Raw genomic sequence first — 17,252 nt, forward strand, 5'->3', positions numbered from 1 at the left:
TTCTGTTAAACACCTGTTTCTTGTCTTTCTGGGGGGAGGCACAGGACAAGAAAGGAAGCTGTTAATATTATTGTCATGATTCCAATTGCAAAGGCTACTGATACCATAAACCATCCACAGACTGTATGCTGACAAGGTTTGATAGCCACTTTTTATGTGGATACTTAGCAACACTCTTGTTTATTTAAATAACCTTCTTTCTTTAGCAGATCATTCTTACCTTTGCAGTAGAACTGATACTGATACCACTTGTTTACTTTCAGGGAACTAGAGATCCAATTTGTGCAATAACAGCATCTGATAAGATACTGCTTGTGGTAAGCTACATGATTAACACAACTTGTAATTGCCTCTTGTGCCTATAGGCACAAGATTCTTCTCTATGTTCATAAGCAGTTATAATTTCAAAGCATTTCTGAATTTAGAATTTACACAGACAAAATCTTTCTGAACTTCCTCAAAGATAACTTTAACAGTTACTTCTGTTAAGCTGGATTCTTTCTTTAGGAGGGCTAATTCACTAAGTACTTACAATTTAATTACAGATTATTTGCCTGAGTTAATACTTACACATAGGATTTTATAAAGTCTAGGTCAGGACTTAATTCTGTAATCTGAGTCCTAAGAAGTCTTTCTGAGACAGTGTGTTCTGGACACAAAGATTTACCAAGTTTGTCTGTTTATATATTAATGGTGTAGTGCACGGTACTGTACTGTACACAGATGAATACACCAATACAGATGTATGAGGTATTGAATCATGCTAAAGAACTGGTGCATTTTTTTGTTCCAAGCTGGAAAGTGATCTCATTAGATGAACAAACTTACGTGTGGGCTTTAGGGCAAACTAACTGAACAGAACAAAGAGAGAGAAAGAACAGGGTTTCTTCCTGTTATCCACCTTCCAGGAAAGATCTTGATGTTTTCTCATATTCTGATTCCAGTGTAGATTCTTATTTGGGATTTTTTTGTTACATCCTTTGACTGGATTTTACAAAATCAGAGGGTCATGGGAGAAGGCATGAACAAAAGAAGTGTGATGGTTAATAGGTGACTATGGGATTGTTTCTGCTTGAAGAATAAGAAAATGAACTTCTGACAATAATTTATCTGTGACCTTTGTTAAAAGAAAAGGAATGAGAGGAAATGCCTTTGAGACCAGACCTGGATAAATGTGCTGAAGCTGAATGCATATGATAGTGGTTCAATTTTCTAACACTTCTGAACTAATCTGCTTTTTAGTCTATAGAGTATTAAATATGCAAAAAAGTCAAGAATGGTGATTTATGCTGAGAATCTTAGGTATGGCTTTGGGGGAAGAAAAAAGAAAAAGAAGGAATAAAATTTTCACTCCTTTGAAATTTAATGTTGACTCATTTCCAACATAAGAGTTGAAGAGTAGGCAAACCAAGCTGGATATGTTGTTCACTTTACAGAAACACCTTGAGAAAATAGTGGCAGTGATAATTTCAGTTCAGAGATGTCAATCTTTTCAGCCTGATGGACTGATGACATCTTGACATAGGGGATGGGTGTTTAATTCAGCACAATAAAGATAAACCTGGTACTTAGATTTGTTTCCTGTTACTCAAGCCTGTGAATAAACCATTGTCTTTATGGCATTTCCTTTTAAATCTAGCTCTGATCTTGCAGTAACTGATGAACCTTGTTGGTGTGCAGACAGCCCCACGTGAGCAGAGCTGTCCTGCTTTCAGACCTGGGCTGGTGCTGCCATATGGAACTCTTTGAGGGGATTTACCAGTGTGGGACAAGGATCTTTTTACACCTCTCCCTGTTTATTATGTAGACCATGTCTGGAGGTTCATGGCTCCTGAAACTCTGTGGGCTAGATATGGACTGTAATTGTTTAACATCCCTGATTTAAGCAGATCTGTCAGTTGTAGCATCTTAGAGTATCTTGTTTAAATACCAGAATTCAGAACTTCTGGGGTCATGACTCCCTCTTTTTCACTCATGCTCTGTCACTTATCCCAAAGCTGTTTTGTCTAAAACAGCATATAAATAAGACCATTTTAAGGGGTTTACTGATGGACAAATTCTCTCACTAAGGCAGCATTGCTTTCCTCTAGGGAAGAGAATCTGGCACTATTCAGAGGTACACCCTCCCTAGTGTGGCTGTGGTGCAGAGCTATACCCTGGGCTGTCGTGCCTATCAGCTGTCTTTGAACTGCAACTCCAGGTAAGTCACATGCTTCTAACACAGATACCCAGTTTCAAAATGAAGCACTAACATTTGTGGAAATAAATACTAATTCTGTGAAATCTGTAGTTCTGTAATAATTTTTAATGGTTAACCATTAATTAACCATTTATTTATTACTAATTATTTCCATCTGGACAGTCATTGCTCTGAGAGACTGTTAGTAAAGGTCTCCTGTGTTTTACACCCTGTGTACATGAAAGTGCATTGTTTTATTAGATGAACCAAACATAACCTTCCTTTGATCATGACATGAATTGATAAAACTATGTCATAACCTGAAATTTTATATCTATGACTTCTTTCTGTTTCTGTGTCCTTCTAAAGCCTGGAAACTTTATTCATCCCATTTAATTTTCCATTGTAACAGGCTGTACCTAGTGGTGATGTATCCAGTAAATCTGGTTCTCCTGAGCTTCATCTGTGCCAATACTGAAGTTGCTTTCTACTTAACAGCTATTTTTTTATGCAAGAGAGTGCATGAGAGTGGCAGAAAAGTTGGCAGAAAAGGCAAAAATACACAAGAATTCGCAAGGCAATTTTAATCACTTCAAAATAACTTTATAATTTCTAACAAAATTCATAATGCAGGTGTAGATCTCTTGCCTTTGCTTAAAAGGCAGTGTGATCTAGTCAGAGCCATGTTAATTTTGTTTTGAACCAAAGCTGTTTTCTTCCTAAATGACTTTGTTCTATGGAAATAAGCTCAGATCCATAAGCATTTTGAGGTTAATTTTCTAAATTGCATTTGAAATTTTAATAGGGATTAAGGCTGTCTACCTATCAATATTCAGAAATGCTTTAAAAATGGCCTTGTAGAAAATACAAGTTACTATGATTCACTGAAGACCTATACAATTGTAAATTTTCAAATGTAGCCTTTTAGAAATTTTATTTCTCCCATGTTTTAAACAACTTTAAAGGTTAATTTGTTTATACTCTATATTGCTTTGGAAAAAAGTGAAGAGTACCCTTTGCAGAAATGCAAGAAATTCCATTTTAGGAATTAACAGTCTGCATCACCACACTGAATTTTTAATTTAATAATCTGCTTCATTGCCTCCTAATAAACACGGGAAACCCATTCTGTTCGGTTGTTAATTTGAGTCTTTGTCAAGAAAAGTTTGGTGAGGGACAGACCTGTAATTCATTCAGCTTGGTATCTGAGCTATCTTCAAAATGCTGGACATCAAAATGGGCATATTTCAGAGCCTTTGCAGGGCCAGGTCCTGTGTGAGCAGAGGAAGAACATCTTTCCATGTGTCTGGTCTCTGCTGTGCAGATAAATGAAAACCATACGGATCTGTGCTGGTTCTGGCACACGACAGCATCTAATCTATAGAATTATACTGCACCAGGTTAGAGATCCATTTCAGACTGACAGCCTGGAGAAGTGTCATTTAGCTGCCTTATTTTCTCTGTTTGTTTGTGTGCAGTCGTCTTGCTATCATCGACCTCTCCGGGGTTCTGACTCTCCTGGACCTGGAGCCGCGGGCCGCAGACAGCCCGGGCCAGCCCGAGGCCGGCAAGCAGCTGAAGCTGGAACGCAAGGACGTGTGGGACATGAAATGGGCCAGGGACAACCCCGATCTGTTCGCAATGATAGAGAAAACAAGAATGTATGTTTTCAGAAACTCGGATCCAGAGGTACATATCAACATATATCAACTACTCATTTCAAAAAATTCACTCTTAATTTAATGGCTTTTCCTTGAATAATATTATTGTTGTGCTTACCATTCTGTTCTGCAAGTCTGTGTTTATACAAACTTGCTTCAGGAAACCTCAAAATCTTCTCAACCCTCATGTGGGAATGTTCTTTTGGACCAAATGGGTAAAATGAATGGTCAGTCCTAGAAACATAAAAATGGTGTCATATTTTCAGGAGCATATTTTTTTTATGCTTTGGAATATATAAATGTAATTTTAATAGAGATACTTGTAAAACAGTTTTGTTGAATCCAAATATTGGCAGGTGTTATTCTCTTTCTCAAAATTTAGTTGCAGAAAACATGAGGATTTTTAATGATGTCTGTGTTTACAGAATTGCCAATAATGTTAATGACTGTAGTATTTGTTTCTTGTTGGAAGTGCACATATATCCTAGTTTGGCGAAGAATGTATTTATATGTATACTTAACAGATTTGATTAGGATTTACTCAGACTGAATACAAGTTCATTCCTTTAAAACTTATTTAAGGACATTATAGAAACATCTGGATATATTTGCAACTTTGAAGATTTGGAAATCAAGTCTGTTCTTCTGGATGAAATATTAAAGGTCAGTATAATTAATTTTATTTTTTAGTAACAGTCGGTGTCTGTCTTAATGATAGATATCTGTTTTGTTGGATGAAAATAAAAGTCACCAGGAATAAAAATGTTTCTTTATCCATTATGTTAGAATCCTGAACATCCTAACAAAGATTACATCATCAATTTCGAGACTCGGTCATTACGAGACAGTCGAGCATTGATTGAAACAGTTGGCATTGAGGAATCTTCCCTATTCATAGAAGAAAATCCACATCCCAGGCTTTGGTAAAATCTCCTATAAGCCAAATTTGTTTAAATTTGTCTTCTTTTCTATTCTTTTCCTGTTCAGACAGCTCTAGTATGAAAATAAAAAACCTCAAAACCAGCCAAAGCAGTATACATTTTACACACAATCATTTAAGATTTAATGAATGCTGGAGTACCTGGAATGTGAGGCACGTGCTGTATCATGATAATGTGTATATGGTGTATGCTCAGGACACCTTTTTGTTCTGTGCTATACAGTCCCAAAACATACTGTTCCTTGTGTTTTGGAGGGAATTTAAAGGAAATGAAAAGCAGAAAGATAACCAAGTTGGTTAAAATATAATTAAAATTTATGTATTTGATATTGAACGTTAAACAGCTTAAAACCTGGTAAAGGAAACAACATATCAGACTGATAGTAGGATAAGAGTAGTCTAAGTAACTTTGTAGCATTTGGACAGCCCATGAAGGACAGAAATGAGAAGGGCTGGGTGTGCTGTGTTCCCATGCAGCATCTCAGAAGTAATCTGAGAAATGGAGATAGTGGCAGGCTTAAACTAAACATGGCTCAGATATTAAACTAAAGTTGACAAGCCTGCAGAGCAAACATGTGAGAGTAATCCTGTGAAAACAGGAGTGCTGGAATTGTTTAATACCCCAACTTGTAAGAGCTGGAAGAGTAAAGGCCTCAGTAGATTATTTGATGAAAAGTCAGTGCAGAACCTAAAACTTGACTGACTAAATTCCTTGATGAAGGAGACCAGATCTCTTTAATTCTCTGGAGACTGTTTACTTATCTGTACCTTTCTTTAGTAGTTTTGGTTTTGAAGCTAAATGGTCTCTTGCAGCATTGAATGCTTAGCTTGCATCAAGGGGGTTGGAGAGTTCACCATTAATTAGTGATGGTTCAGAGATGAATTTAGAGTTGCTGAAAGACTGGGCAAGAAACCTTGCTTTAAAACTTTGTCCCAAAAAACATTCCTTTCTATCTACTTGTGCCTTTGTCTCCAGAATGTTCATTTTGAAAACAGAATTTGCTAGTTACATATTGAAAGTTTCTGTAGTAGTATAATTTTATTATCTTGAGTATGTATGTAAAATATTAGTGTTTAGCATCTTCATTTTTAAAAATGTCCTTAACTAGCTGAAGATTTTTGGAGTTTTGAAATTGTTCTTGCTTTCTTAGCTAGTACCATCTGTTCACTTCATATAAAATGACTATCAGTTTTGCAAGTCTGTGTCTCAGTAAAAGTTCTATATCATAAAATCACAAATTACAAATCAAATTATGTTCACCTTGATCTGGAATTGCCATGAATTTTATTATGAGAGAAAACAGGTCACACATTTATGAAGAAGAGATGGACTAGAAGTGCTGGATATAAAGTCAGTATATTCCAGATCAGAACTGAACAGTGACCTTGCTTCCAGAATGCAAAAACAGGGTGATGTGTAGCAGATCAATTGATTTCTTTGCGGTCAGTGATGAACACTTGAGTTTGAGTGATACCAACCTTCTCAAATTGATTAAAAAATACAAAGTCAAAACTGCCTATGCATGGCTTGGGTCACTGAATACAGCAGTGATATTAGTGGTTTTGTCAGTGCCTTACTGCACTGAGTTTGTTTCACAATGTTAATTAGGCAGTCTTCATTTTAAGTAGCCTTATTTTTGCAGAAAATTCTAGAGCTCAATCAAGTACCTGATGCACACAGCTTGGCCTGAATTCCCTATTTGCAGAACCAACCAATGGGGCAGTACCAGTTACAAGGTTCCCCAAAGGTCTTCCCTGCTCTCCCAGACTGCTCTCCTAACAGGAACATCCAGATGGATGAGAAGGAAAATTTATTTGTTGTGGCCAGTGTAGCTGGAGACACTTAGACTGAGGCTGCCATCAAGGCTTAAAGTTTCAACAAATGCATAGGGAGAAATAAATAATTGGAACTGCACTGAGACCAGCAACACATTTCACATAAGTGTCACAGTCAAATCTTGCCCATTCCTCCCAATCCAGTGTCCATCTGAATAGCTGAACAAAAGAATATTAGCAATTATTTGAACATCTCTCCCTGAGCAAGTACTGGATGGATCACAGAATGTATTAGGAATAAACACATGACTGTATTAAGATTAGCTAGTAAACAATACATTGCAACAACTCATAGGTCTTCTTTAAATAATTTCTAGTTAAATGTATCCTCTTTAATTTACTCTCTAGCTGGTTTTCCATCTGCTGTGTTTGTTTTTCACACAGGCGACTCCTGGCTGAAGCTGCTCTTCAGAAGATGGATCTCCAGGCAGCTGAACATGCCTTTGTGCGTTGCGAGGATTATCAAGGCATAAAGTTTGTGAAGCGCCTGGGCAACCTGCAGAGCGAGCCCATGAAGCAAGCAGAAGTGGCAGCCTATTTCAGCAGATTTGAAGAAGCTGAAAGAATGTATCTGGATATGGACAGAAGGTAATTGCATGTAAACATCTCAGCAGTAAAGAAAGACAGAAAAGTCTGGGGGGAAAAAAGCATTCCTTAATCAGGAATGGCTGTTGTCTCTGGAGAGTCTTTACCAGTTTCTGCAAAAACGTAAAAGGATCAGATGGAGAGAACTTTGGTTTATCCATAGATAACCAGTTCTGTATGTAAACCAGCGCATTCCAAACTGTTTACAAAACCTTGGCTGCTCTAGGTAGTGCTGTGTTTTATAGATGTTGTTTTCACAAGTATTTTGTCGGTATTTGGACTGGGATTCCAAAAATACAAACAATCTTACATAATGTTTAATTTATGTGGTGTTGCTCTGCGCTAGTAGCCAAGTACACATTCTTCTCAATTACATATACAAACAACAGTTCTTAATGAACTGTAATCTTTGGAGAGACAGAAGTACTCTGGATGAAACTGTGAGACATTGAAACCAATCAGTGTAATTTTTGCTTAAGGAATGAAAACAAACAAAGCAAAATTTTAGTACTGCTAGGAATATAAATTAACACTAAATAATTAGCTAGAGCACTGTCTCTACTGAAAAAGGAAAGTGAGAAAGCAGCAGCAGCAGTTGTGCAGTGTAGCCGGTAGATGGTGGTCAAACATGGAGAAACATGAATGAATCACTTATGCACATGTGAAATTTTTAAGCTTTGATTAATGGAGCCATGAAAAACAGTAGGGAATGATGGAGAAAAAAAGTAGTTATTATTTCATGCTGTAAGAATGAAAGTAAGGGGGACAGGGTGGCAGGGCAGAGGGAGAAGGCAGGAGCTGAGGAGAGATGCCCAATAGTGCCTCGTAATGAAAACCTCCTTGTATTTGTTAATTAGTTGATGGCAGTTTGATGGTTTGGGGATGTGGGCTTCCTCCTAAGCACATCAGTCACACTGCAATAGCCAGTTTTAGATATGGCATATTCCTTTTCACATGGCTGAAGAGAAATTTGGACATAGAATTGTCAGAAGTCAAAATTTACTGTTTTGTTTACTGGTTTCAACTTCTACAACTAAAAAAATCCTGATAAGGATCTACCATAAATCACAATGAAATAAATCTATTTTTCAAATAAAATTTTAATGTTTTTAGATATGCTCTTACTTAGCTGACTGCACTGACTTTCTAGAGCCTTTCTCAATTTACTTGTAAGTTGAGGGCATTTTTAAAAAAAGGACATAGGTCTCTCCCATTTATTTTCTATGCACCTGCAGAATTACTTTTATATGAGGTAATATAGAATTATTCTGCTTGGTGAAAAAAACATGCCAGGCAGACACAGAGTGAGTCATATGTATGCATGAATAATAAAAAGGAAAAGCTACTGCTGAGTCCTTTCTCCTTTATCCAAAATCACCCTGAGTCTGGAAGAGAAGTCTCTGAAATCCATTTTATTACATCTCAGCTTTAGCCTCCATTTTTGTTGCTTCTTGGTCTTTCCCCCCACCTTCCTTCTGCTTTTAGCCTTTTGCAGCTGCTGCCATCTCCTGTAGTGGTCAGCAGTGAAAGATACAGAACAGAGTAAGAGGGAACCTGAAGTAACATCAGCCCTGTCTCAATCATTTAACTCCTCAGGAGTGTGGCAAATAGAGAAGTGCATACAACCTGTGAACTCTCCTGAGTATTTGCTTTATTGGAATAGCGTTTAAATTGTAAGCAAGTTATCTGGGATGACTGTGATACCTGCATTGCAGGTTAGGAAATACAAAAATACTCTTGGATGATTTTCCTGAGATTTTGGTTACCTCTTGTGTTGTGTTTGACTTTCCCTGCCGTTTCCTCTCAGGGATCTTGCCATCGAGCTGCGCATCAAGCTGGGCGATTGGGTCCGGGTGCTGCAGCTGCTGAGGACGGGCGCGGGGCACTCGGACGACGCCCTGCTGGAGCAGGCACACAACGCCATCGGAGACTACTTCGCTGACAGGCAGAAATGGTACGGTCTGGAGAGGAGTCAGGAGTAAGGAACTTACAAAGGAAATTATTAAATTCATGACAAGACTTAGTTTATGAGGAGAGACAAGTATCAGGAAAGTCAGGACGCAACACATTGGATAGTTTTCGAATAATAAGATTTAGCTCACACCTTTATGGTTCCATGGTATGATGAACAGAGAGCTGTTGATCAGTTACCTAAAGGGTGAAGGTGATATAAATCTCTGCTTTGCCAGAAGACCGTCTGCTTCAAAGGAAGGGAAGTACCTATATACTTATATTAGGCTGGATATGGAAAGCATTAAAAAAACCCAGAAGGGATTAAAAGTAGTACAGAATTACTAACCATCAGTGAATTTTCTAAAATGCCTCAAGTCACAAATATTTGAGGAGATCCAGAGTTCTCTGGTCTGGATCTGTCTCCAGCTGTTGCCCAAACTGGGCCCCCAAGGAAGATGTTAAGGGCAGTGCACACCTGTAATGGTATTTCTCTAGAACACATATTGCAGTCAGGTGCTTACTGAGCCAGAGGTGATGTCTTTAGAGCTGATAACCTGCAGGGAATTTGTTTCATGAACTTTTCTTGTTGCCTTCTAAGCCCATGTCTTAGAGTTCCACAGCTCCACTATGTACTGCCATTATCCAAACTATATTGCCACAGTGCAGCTGAAAACCTGTGATTACATTTTGCAAGCTGAGTTTTAGATGCTTTAGGTTACTTTGGAGAATGGTCTTGGAGGTCTCAGTGTTTGCATTTCAAAATATGGAAGCACAACAGTAAAACCCTTTTCTGAAAGTTTAGCTGTAGGTTTGTCTGTCCTCATCTCCGCAGATGTGGGAATATAAGAATTTAAGAATTCCTTAATTTCCTAATCTTATGCTAGTCAGAGAATCAATATTGCTACACTTTTAGTATAATGATCTGTAAAAATCAAAGTTTTTAGTGCATTTTGGAAAAACTGTGGAATTCTAGCTATGGAAGTTTTTCAAGCAAAGTTACCTATTTAAAATAATGTGATTTTAAATTTACAATTGCAGAAGGCTTACAGAATCAAAAACTTCTCTTGTGTGTATACATCAGAAGCCACCATATTTTTTTGTCTTATTAGGCTGAATGCTGTACAGTACTATGTCCAAGGACAAAACCAGGAACGTTTAGCTGAATGTTACTACATGCTAGAAGACTACCAAGGACTGGAGAATTTGGCCAACTCACTTCCAGAGAATCATAAATTGCTCCCAGTAAGCAAAAAGCACCTTTATTGTTCATTGTCTTATACCCAACTATTTATTTAAAATTTCCCATCTTAGGAGGGTTAAGAATGAGAGAAAGAATGCAGTGTATGGCCTACTCACTTAAGTGCAGTGGTGTTACTGTGGTATTGATCTCTAGTATTACTGTTATTTTCATACTTCATCACTCTCCCTTTCCTTACTGTCCCAGTTGCCCAGAAAGACCTGACTGACAACGCTCTAAAAGGAGAGGAGGTAGATGGGATAGGGTGTGTAGAACAGGTGTACAGGGTATAGGTGTGTATATGTAGCAGGAAATTACCTCCTAAATAATAGCTAATTTAAAACTATGCTGTGGTTGACTTAATCCTAAATGTTTGAAAAATGCAAAACATGCTCTTTTAATGCCTTTTCCAGTAAACCAATACATAGCATTTTCTTTTAACCTCATTGTAATAGCTTGCTTGAATTTAGAAGCAGTGTGAGATGTTCTAAAGATTTATAGCAATGCCTGGTGCCTTCATGGGATCCTTGAAGCAAACAACCCATTCCCCACCCTGTCAGACTTAAATTAACCAACCAAGAGTACTGCTGTTGCTGCACAACGCACTAAAAATGCAGAAGTGAATTTAACAGAGTGCTGATGCTTTTTGCAGGATATAGCTTATATGTTTGTGAGAGTGGGGATGTGTGAACAAGCTGTGTCAGCCTTTCTGAAATGTAATCGACCAAAGGATGCCGTGGATACCTGTGTGCATCTCAACCAGGTAAAGCAGCAGGAGATCATCTGTAACAATACCAGTTTAACAGTGAGATTTCTATCCTAATGCCCAGTGGAATACAAATCCTTGTTAAGTGTCAGATGATTTGTCATAGTTTCTGGAAAATTCATAGTTCAGTGTTTAAGCCAGTTCTCTGAGATTAAGATTAGACCACTGGAGGGGCATGCACAAAACTACATGCAGGGTTATGTGGGCAGCATGCTCAGTATACAGACATTTGTAGCCTCTGTGGAGCTAGGCTGTGCTGCATCCTCACAGGATGGGAGAAGACTGGATAAGAGATAGATGTCCATTCTGCAGATTTTCCACATCCCCCTCCTTCTTTGTATGGATGCAAAGGGGTTTGTGTCTGCGCGTGGATGTAGTTGGAAAAAGCTGAGCTGGAAACTGATCTGCACGTTTGTAACTAGAGCTGTTTAACTAGAGGTATGACCTAACCTGTGCAAATGTCTGTGTCAACACAAATAAAGGAAAAACTGAGGGTGGCTGTGAGGAACTCGATGGATGGGAATGGCAGGACTGACTAGGGCTGGCTTTATGTGAACAGTTTCTTAGTTTATGGATCTGAAGGGCTATTAAGTGTGAGATTCAGTTAAGATCTCAATTCTGCCAAACTTTTCATCTGGGGCAAACACAGTATCCAAACCATTGAAGATCAGTAAAATTCACAGACAAAAGGAGGTGTATAGAAGTGTTACTGTGTCCTTTAAGCTTCTGGACTGAGGTCCTCTTTCAGACATGCTTTTTGAGAGTCTGGTTTAAGTAGTATCAGAAGTGTTGAAATCCACATGTCCAGCTATGAGTGAAATGATTTTGCATAGCTTTTATGAAAGTAGAAGGAACTGTTTTATATGTGGTTTTGGACAGAGGTCCAGCATTTTTTTCAGTAGTGCTGCATCACATGATTTGCAGTGATGTAAGCATTTGTATTCTCTTGCTTTTTATGCTAATTTTATAGTAGTCTAGTTCAAAATGGTGATGAAATATTGCACACAAACATTGCAGTCTGTTCATGGATAACTGGTTTGTTCTGAGAGTATATTTAAAACCTGAGATTAATAATTGTCTCCTTTAATTTCTAGTGGAATAAAGCTGTGGAGCTGGCTAAAAATCACAATATGAAAGAGATTGGATCCTTGTTAGCCAGATATGCAAGTCATTTACTGGAAAAGAATAAAATCCTTGATGCTATAGAACTCTATCGTAATGCAAATTATTTCTTTGAAGCTGCTAAGCTCATGTTCAAGGTATCACACGTTTTATTTTTATGTCAAATAACTGGGTTTTTTGGACTAGCTCTTACTATTTCTGTGCTACTTTTATGCTCTTGGGGTTATTTTAGTTTTTACAATGTCTAGGCAATAAGCAGATGGCACACAAGGCAGCTATTTATTTATTTTGAGACTTTCAGTTCAATCAGAGATGAACTGTACCTCAGAAAAGGTCCTGATGCTCTGCATTGCCTAGAAAATGTAGGTAGAAAAACCTAGCCTGGCCTGGGGTGCAATGTCTGCATTATTTTAGATATCATGGGTGTTATTTTTATCTCCTTTTTAAAAAATAAAAAGAAAAGCAATGTCAATAATTAGAAGTTAAATTCTGGTATTGCTTCAGTTAGTTCCTTCAGTTAGAAATGGCTGTGGTGTGCTTTTATGATAAAGATGTTGCTTAGATTTGGTTTGGCTGCAGAGATTTCTCTACATAGCTTAAAGTCTTGTAGGAGGGATACGTAATTTTTACAGAAAATATTTATAGCAGTATATATATATATAATATATGTAACTATCCAAAGCCATTCTTCTTTTCTGGGAAAACCACCAGACCTTATTGAAAGCCATGTATGTGTTAAAAAATTGCTATTTTTTAGTTTATTTTTATACTAGTTCACTAGACTTACACATGGTTACACTGATTTATCCTTCCTGAGAATCTGGCTTTATATACATGTTAGCTAAATAAATACAGAATAATGTGCATACTTCACTTTGACATTTTCATTTATAGTTCTGTTTGCAGTCTAAATTATTACATTTAAAGGCAGAATCATTTTTTGGCACGATTTCCAAGGTTTGTACAAGCATACAGTTGTCCAAGAGAATTAAATCCTTTTGTTATTTTTTTAAGATTGCAGATGAAGAGTCAAAGAAAAGGACAAAGCCTTTGCGAGTTAAAAAGCTTTATGTGCTAGCAGCCTTACTTATGGAACAGTGTCATGAACAAATGCAAAATGCACAAAGGGGAAAAGTTAAAGAGAAGAGTTCAGAGGTAGGGTCTTTTTTTTTTTCCCTTTTTGAATTCTAGTATCTGCGAGTCAGAATAAAGCAAGCCATCTTCATGGGAGCCTATAATGTTTTTTTAATAACCCTTTTCCCTACTAAGAACAAAGTTTTCCTTCGAGCAAGTTACCCCTGAAAATATATTGTTTTAAGTATTATTTTAAAAATTTAAATTGTATGTATTAGTAGATACTTTTCTTCCTAAGTTTAACATGTTTTTCTTAATGATTTCACTATAACAGTGAAAACCGTACTAAGAAACTCTAAGACTTTTTTCATCCTGCAAGATCCTTATGTCATTTAGGAGTAAGCATTGATCCCAAAGGGTGATCTGTGATTAGATTAAGGTACATTGCCTGTAATTTAGCAGGGAGATGGCTCCAGATACAGGGGAAGCAAATGGAATTGTTTTTCTCAGCTCACACGTTCATCTTCATATGCACAAATGAAATAGTTTAAATAAATTTTTAAGAGCTTTGGTGTTGAAACGCAGAATTAATCCAAACCATGAACCAGTCTGCAGATGTGCACAAAATATATTTGTATCCACATGTATATGATATTTATCTTTGGAAATCTGCACCATATGTTGTGCCTGTTCCCTGTACAGAACGCCTGACAGTGCTCACTGTAGGTCCATTTGTATTTTTCCCACTTAACACGGACAGTGGTTTAATCACCAAGTATAGAAAAGCTCTTTTCATACATCCCCATTTCCTGCTGTACCTGTTTCATATAAAATTATTTGTGATACTGGTTTTCAGAGTGGTTCAGCTTTGGCTGGTTTGCTGGAAGAAGATGTTCTTTCTTCAACGAATCGCTTTGCAGACAATGCTTGGCGAGGAGCTGAGGCTTACCACTTTTTCATACTTGCACAAAAACAGCTCTATAAAGGTTCTAAAGATGCAGCACTTAAAACAGGTAAGAATTCATTTTCAACCCTGTAAAGGAAGCACATAACTTCATTTATAGCTGCCACATTTTTCAGTTCTTAGTAAGTCCATGGAATTTAAACCAAAACCATAAAATGAATCTAAATGGCTGCAGTCACAATACCTGGAAAGGACTTTGCTGAAGAAAACTAGAATCTTTGCCTGGTAAATTGGTCAATCTCTGTAGATGTTCTGCTGACTGTTTTGTTTCTCTCCCTAAATTATAAGGCATACCTGAATTTACATCAGACCACATTGCAGAGCTTCACAAAAAACCTGTGGGACTTAGAGAAAAAAACAGTGCCATGTACTTTGTCCAAGTAATAAAGATTTTAAACCCTTCTAATATTTTTAAAATCAACCAAACAACCAACCAAAATAAAGCATTTCAAGAAGACACCAATTTCCAAGTGACATCTCCTAAATCTTTTTAGAGTAATGCTTCATAGTCATATCAGTAAAAAGATGTGGTTAATTTTGTCCAATTTTTAGAATTAATATTGTCTTCTAGTAGCAACTTGCAACTTTCTACTTCTGAGAACTTGCACTTCTCAGAAGATGTGTAATAATTTCCTTGGATTTCTTTTTGTCATATTTTTAGCTCTTCATTTGCAAGATTATGAAGACATTATCCCTGCAGTGGAAATCTATTCCCTCTTGGCACTCTGTGCATGTGCAAAGAGAGCATTTGATATTTGTTCAAAAGCCTTTGTTAAATTAGAATCCTTGGAAACTCTAAACCCAGAGCAGAGGCAACAGTATGAAGACCTTGCTCTAGAGATATTCACAAGATATAATCCAGAGTATAAAAAAAACCCTGATCTGGATGATGTTCTGGAGAGGTGGGTTCACTATTATATGATATTATATTAACATTGTAGCTTTTTTCTGATGTTCGCTGCATTTTGGGTTTTAGCAGGTTTTGTGTGTGACCAAATTAATTAAGTGCTTTGCTGCTTAAACCAAATATTGGGCAAGAATGAGGCAGGAGTTAGCCAGTTTGGGGAAAGGTAATACAGCACTGTGTTGTTTGGGAAAATAGACACTGGCTGCATTTGAGGTATTGGGCAAAAAGATGTAACTTCATCTTAATTTGAAATGCAGGTAGACAAAGCACGGGAGTTTTAGGACCTTTGAGACTGTGTCATGTGACACTAAAGTAAGAATGTTACTCTTTACACCACCATGGTGGGGTGATGAAAGCATCAAAAAGGGACTGTTTAACCATTATTAACTAACAGGTCAGTGTTTTGTCAATTACCTAAATCTAGGTAATTGTGAAAAGAGTAATATGTGAAGTTAAAATGGGTATGAAGTACACATTTAAGGGGCAAGTCCTTAGAGGAGCTGTACTCACAACAGTGTGTAGATGTTTCCTGCTAAGAGCATGGAACTTGTAAATAGGGAAATTGATTCTGAACCAATTTTCTTTTAGCAAACAGGATTTTAACCTGTCTTGATTGATCCTACTGTGCAGAATCTCGGTAGCAGCTGTCAAGTTGACCCTTCAGACCTTAGAGGAGGCAGTATAATAGCAGTGCAGGTGTCTAATCAGGCCTTACCTTTATATGGCCTTCACTGCTTCTTTTCACCTCATCTTTTGGATCTGCTGGTCCTGATTTGTTGACTGTATGGTTCTGGGGGTGGGCATTCTCTGGTGTGAAGATTTATTTACTTGGTTACATGAACAGTGAAGTGTTACATAAGCTAATAACTTCCAATCAACAACTGGCACCCCACATTTTTATTCTTTCAGCTTTACTCCTTTTTTCTTTTTTTTTTCTATAGTGGAGATGATAAACTTGCTGTATGTGTTGCAACAGGAGCCCCTATCCTGGACTATCAATTCTGGATGTGCAGTGTGTGTAAGCATTATATGAAAGCCAGAGAAGCAGCCCATTATAAAGCCTGTCCTCTGTGCCACAGCCCAGTAAGCTGAGAATAAAGACTCTGTAGCTGCATTTATGACTGCTAAAAACAGCCTCTAAAATGTTACTATCTTTTGAAATACAACTCAGGTACTGTATTGTGCTGCTATTAGAGAAACATTAAAAAAAACCAAACTTCCAAAACAGAAAGCCCACAAGAGAAACCTTTACTGCTTCCGTTTATCTGAAGAAATTACCATGTAAATAGATTCCATTTTTTGCTACCCTTTTAAAAAAAGATTTAAGGTAAAAGCATTCTTTTGAATTGTAGATTGAGCCTAGTTTCAAAACCACGTGAGTTGAATGTAGGCTCATATCATATGGTCTACTCTGAGCAGGCTCCATTTTTTTGTCTCTCTAATTCCATAGGACATTACTGGGTTTACTCAGAATTCAGTTTTTGGAAGGAAGTGATTCCTGAGTTGAAATAGTGTCCCAATAATTTTGATATTATTACCATATATGTTTTTGTACTACTGTTTAGAGTTACTAGAGTGATGATACCAGTATAAGCATATGTTAGTGCTGGTTTCTTTTGCCAAGTGTATTTAAACCCACCACAGCAATAAAGGGCTTGAAAACATGCAGCAGTCAGTGTGTCAGCTGGGTTCCTGAGCTTGGGCAATGTCATCTTCAGCAGGTTAAGGAAACCTCCATGAACTTGCAACCCGGAACCTGGCATTTCTCATGCAGCGTGAGAGAGCAGCCTGCATCTGTTGAACAGGTTTCAGGAGCTGAAGCATCACCCTTGTTACAATCAAGGTTCAAGGATGTCTCACTGTCCTACCTTACTGCTTTAGGCCTGTGCTCTGGCAGTGCTGCAGGCCTTGATGCCCGGGATGAGCTGTCCCCAGGAGCTGCTGTCCCCAGGAGCAGCCAGCACTCGGCCGCCTGACAGGAGCCGTCGGCTGTGACGTTCCCAATGTGCCTTGGCACGTTTCTGAGAG

General features: G+C 37.7%; 1 protein-coding gene and 1 long non-coding RNA gene across 3 annotated transcripts in view; one reads left to right on the forward strand and one right to left on the reverse strand.

Moving 5' to 3' along the window:
- WDR35 (WD repeat domain 35) overlaps positions 1–16,895 on the forward strand; it is a 41,409-nt gene extending 24,514 nt beyond the window's left edge. The window contains exons 14-27 of the mRNA XM_063424478.1: positions 264–317; positions 2,091–2,200; positions 3,658–3,868; positions 4,423–4,503; positions 4,627–4,763; positions 7,001–7,204; positions 9,009–9,155; positions 10,264–10,396; positions 11,044–11,154; positions 12,252–12,416; positions 13,294–13,434; positions 14,210–14,366; positions 14,979–15,219; positions 16,166–16,895. Of these exons, the coding sequence (XP_063280548.1) occupies positions 264–317; positions 2,091–2,200; positions 3,658–3,868; positions 4,423–4,503; positions 4,627–4,763; positions 7,001–7,204; positions 9,009–9,155; positions 10,264–10,396; positions 11,044–11,154; positions 12,252–12,416; positions 13,294–13,434; positions 14,210–14,366; positions 14,979–15,219; positions 16,166–16,316 (2,043 nt within the window). The 3' untranslated portion in view covers positions 16,317–16,895. The remainder of the gene's footprint in view (positions 1–263; positions 318–2,090; positions 2,201–3,657; positions 3,869–4,422; positions 4,504–4,626; positions 4,764–7,000; positions 7,205–9,008; positions 9,156–10,263; positions 10,397–11,043; positions 11,155–12,251; positions 12,417–13,293; positions 13,435–14,209; positions 14,367–14,978; positions 15,220–16,165) is intronic.
- On the reverse strand, positions 14,261–16,171 carry LOC134565108 (uncharacterized). 2 transcript variants are annotated; one of them, XR_010083773.1, is made up of 3 exons: positions 15,940–16,171; positions 14,502–14,593; positions 14,261–14,386 (listed from the first exon to the last, which is right to left on the reverse strand). It is a non-coding gene; the product is annotated as an uncharacterized LOC134565108 (long non-coding RNA). The 2 variants fall into 2 exon arrangements; XR_010083772.1 differs by having other exon boundaries at positions 14,502–14,661.
- Positions 16,896–17,252: the final 357 nt, after the last annotated feature.

The sequence above is a fragment of the Prinia subflava genome, chromosome 2, assembly GCF_021018805.1.
Source record: "Prinia subflava isolate CZ2003 ecotype Zambia chromosome 2, Cam_Psub_1.2, whole genome shotgun sequence".
Taxonomy (NCBI): domain Eukaryota; kingdom Metazoa; phylum Chordata; class Aves; order Passeriformes; family Cisticolidae; genus Prinia; species Prinia subflava.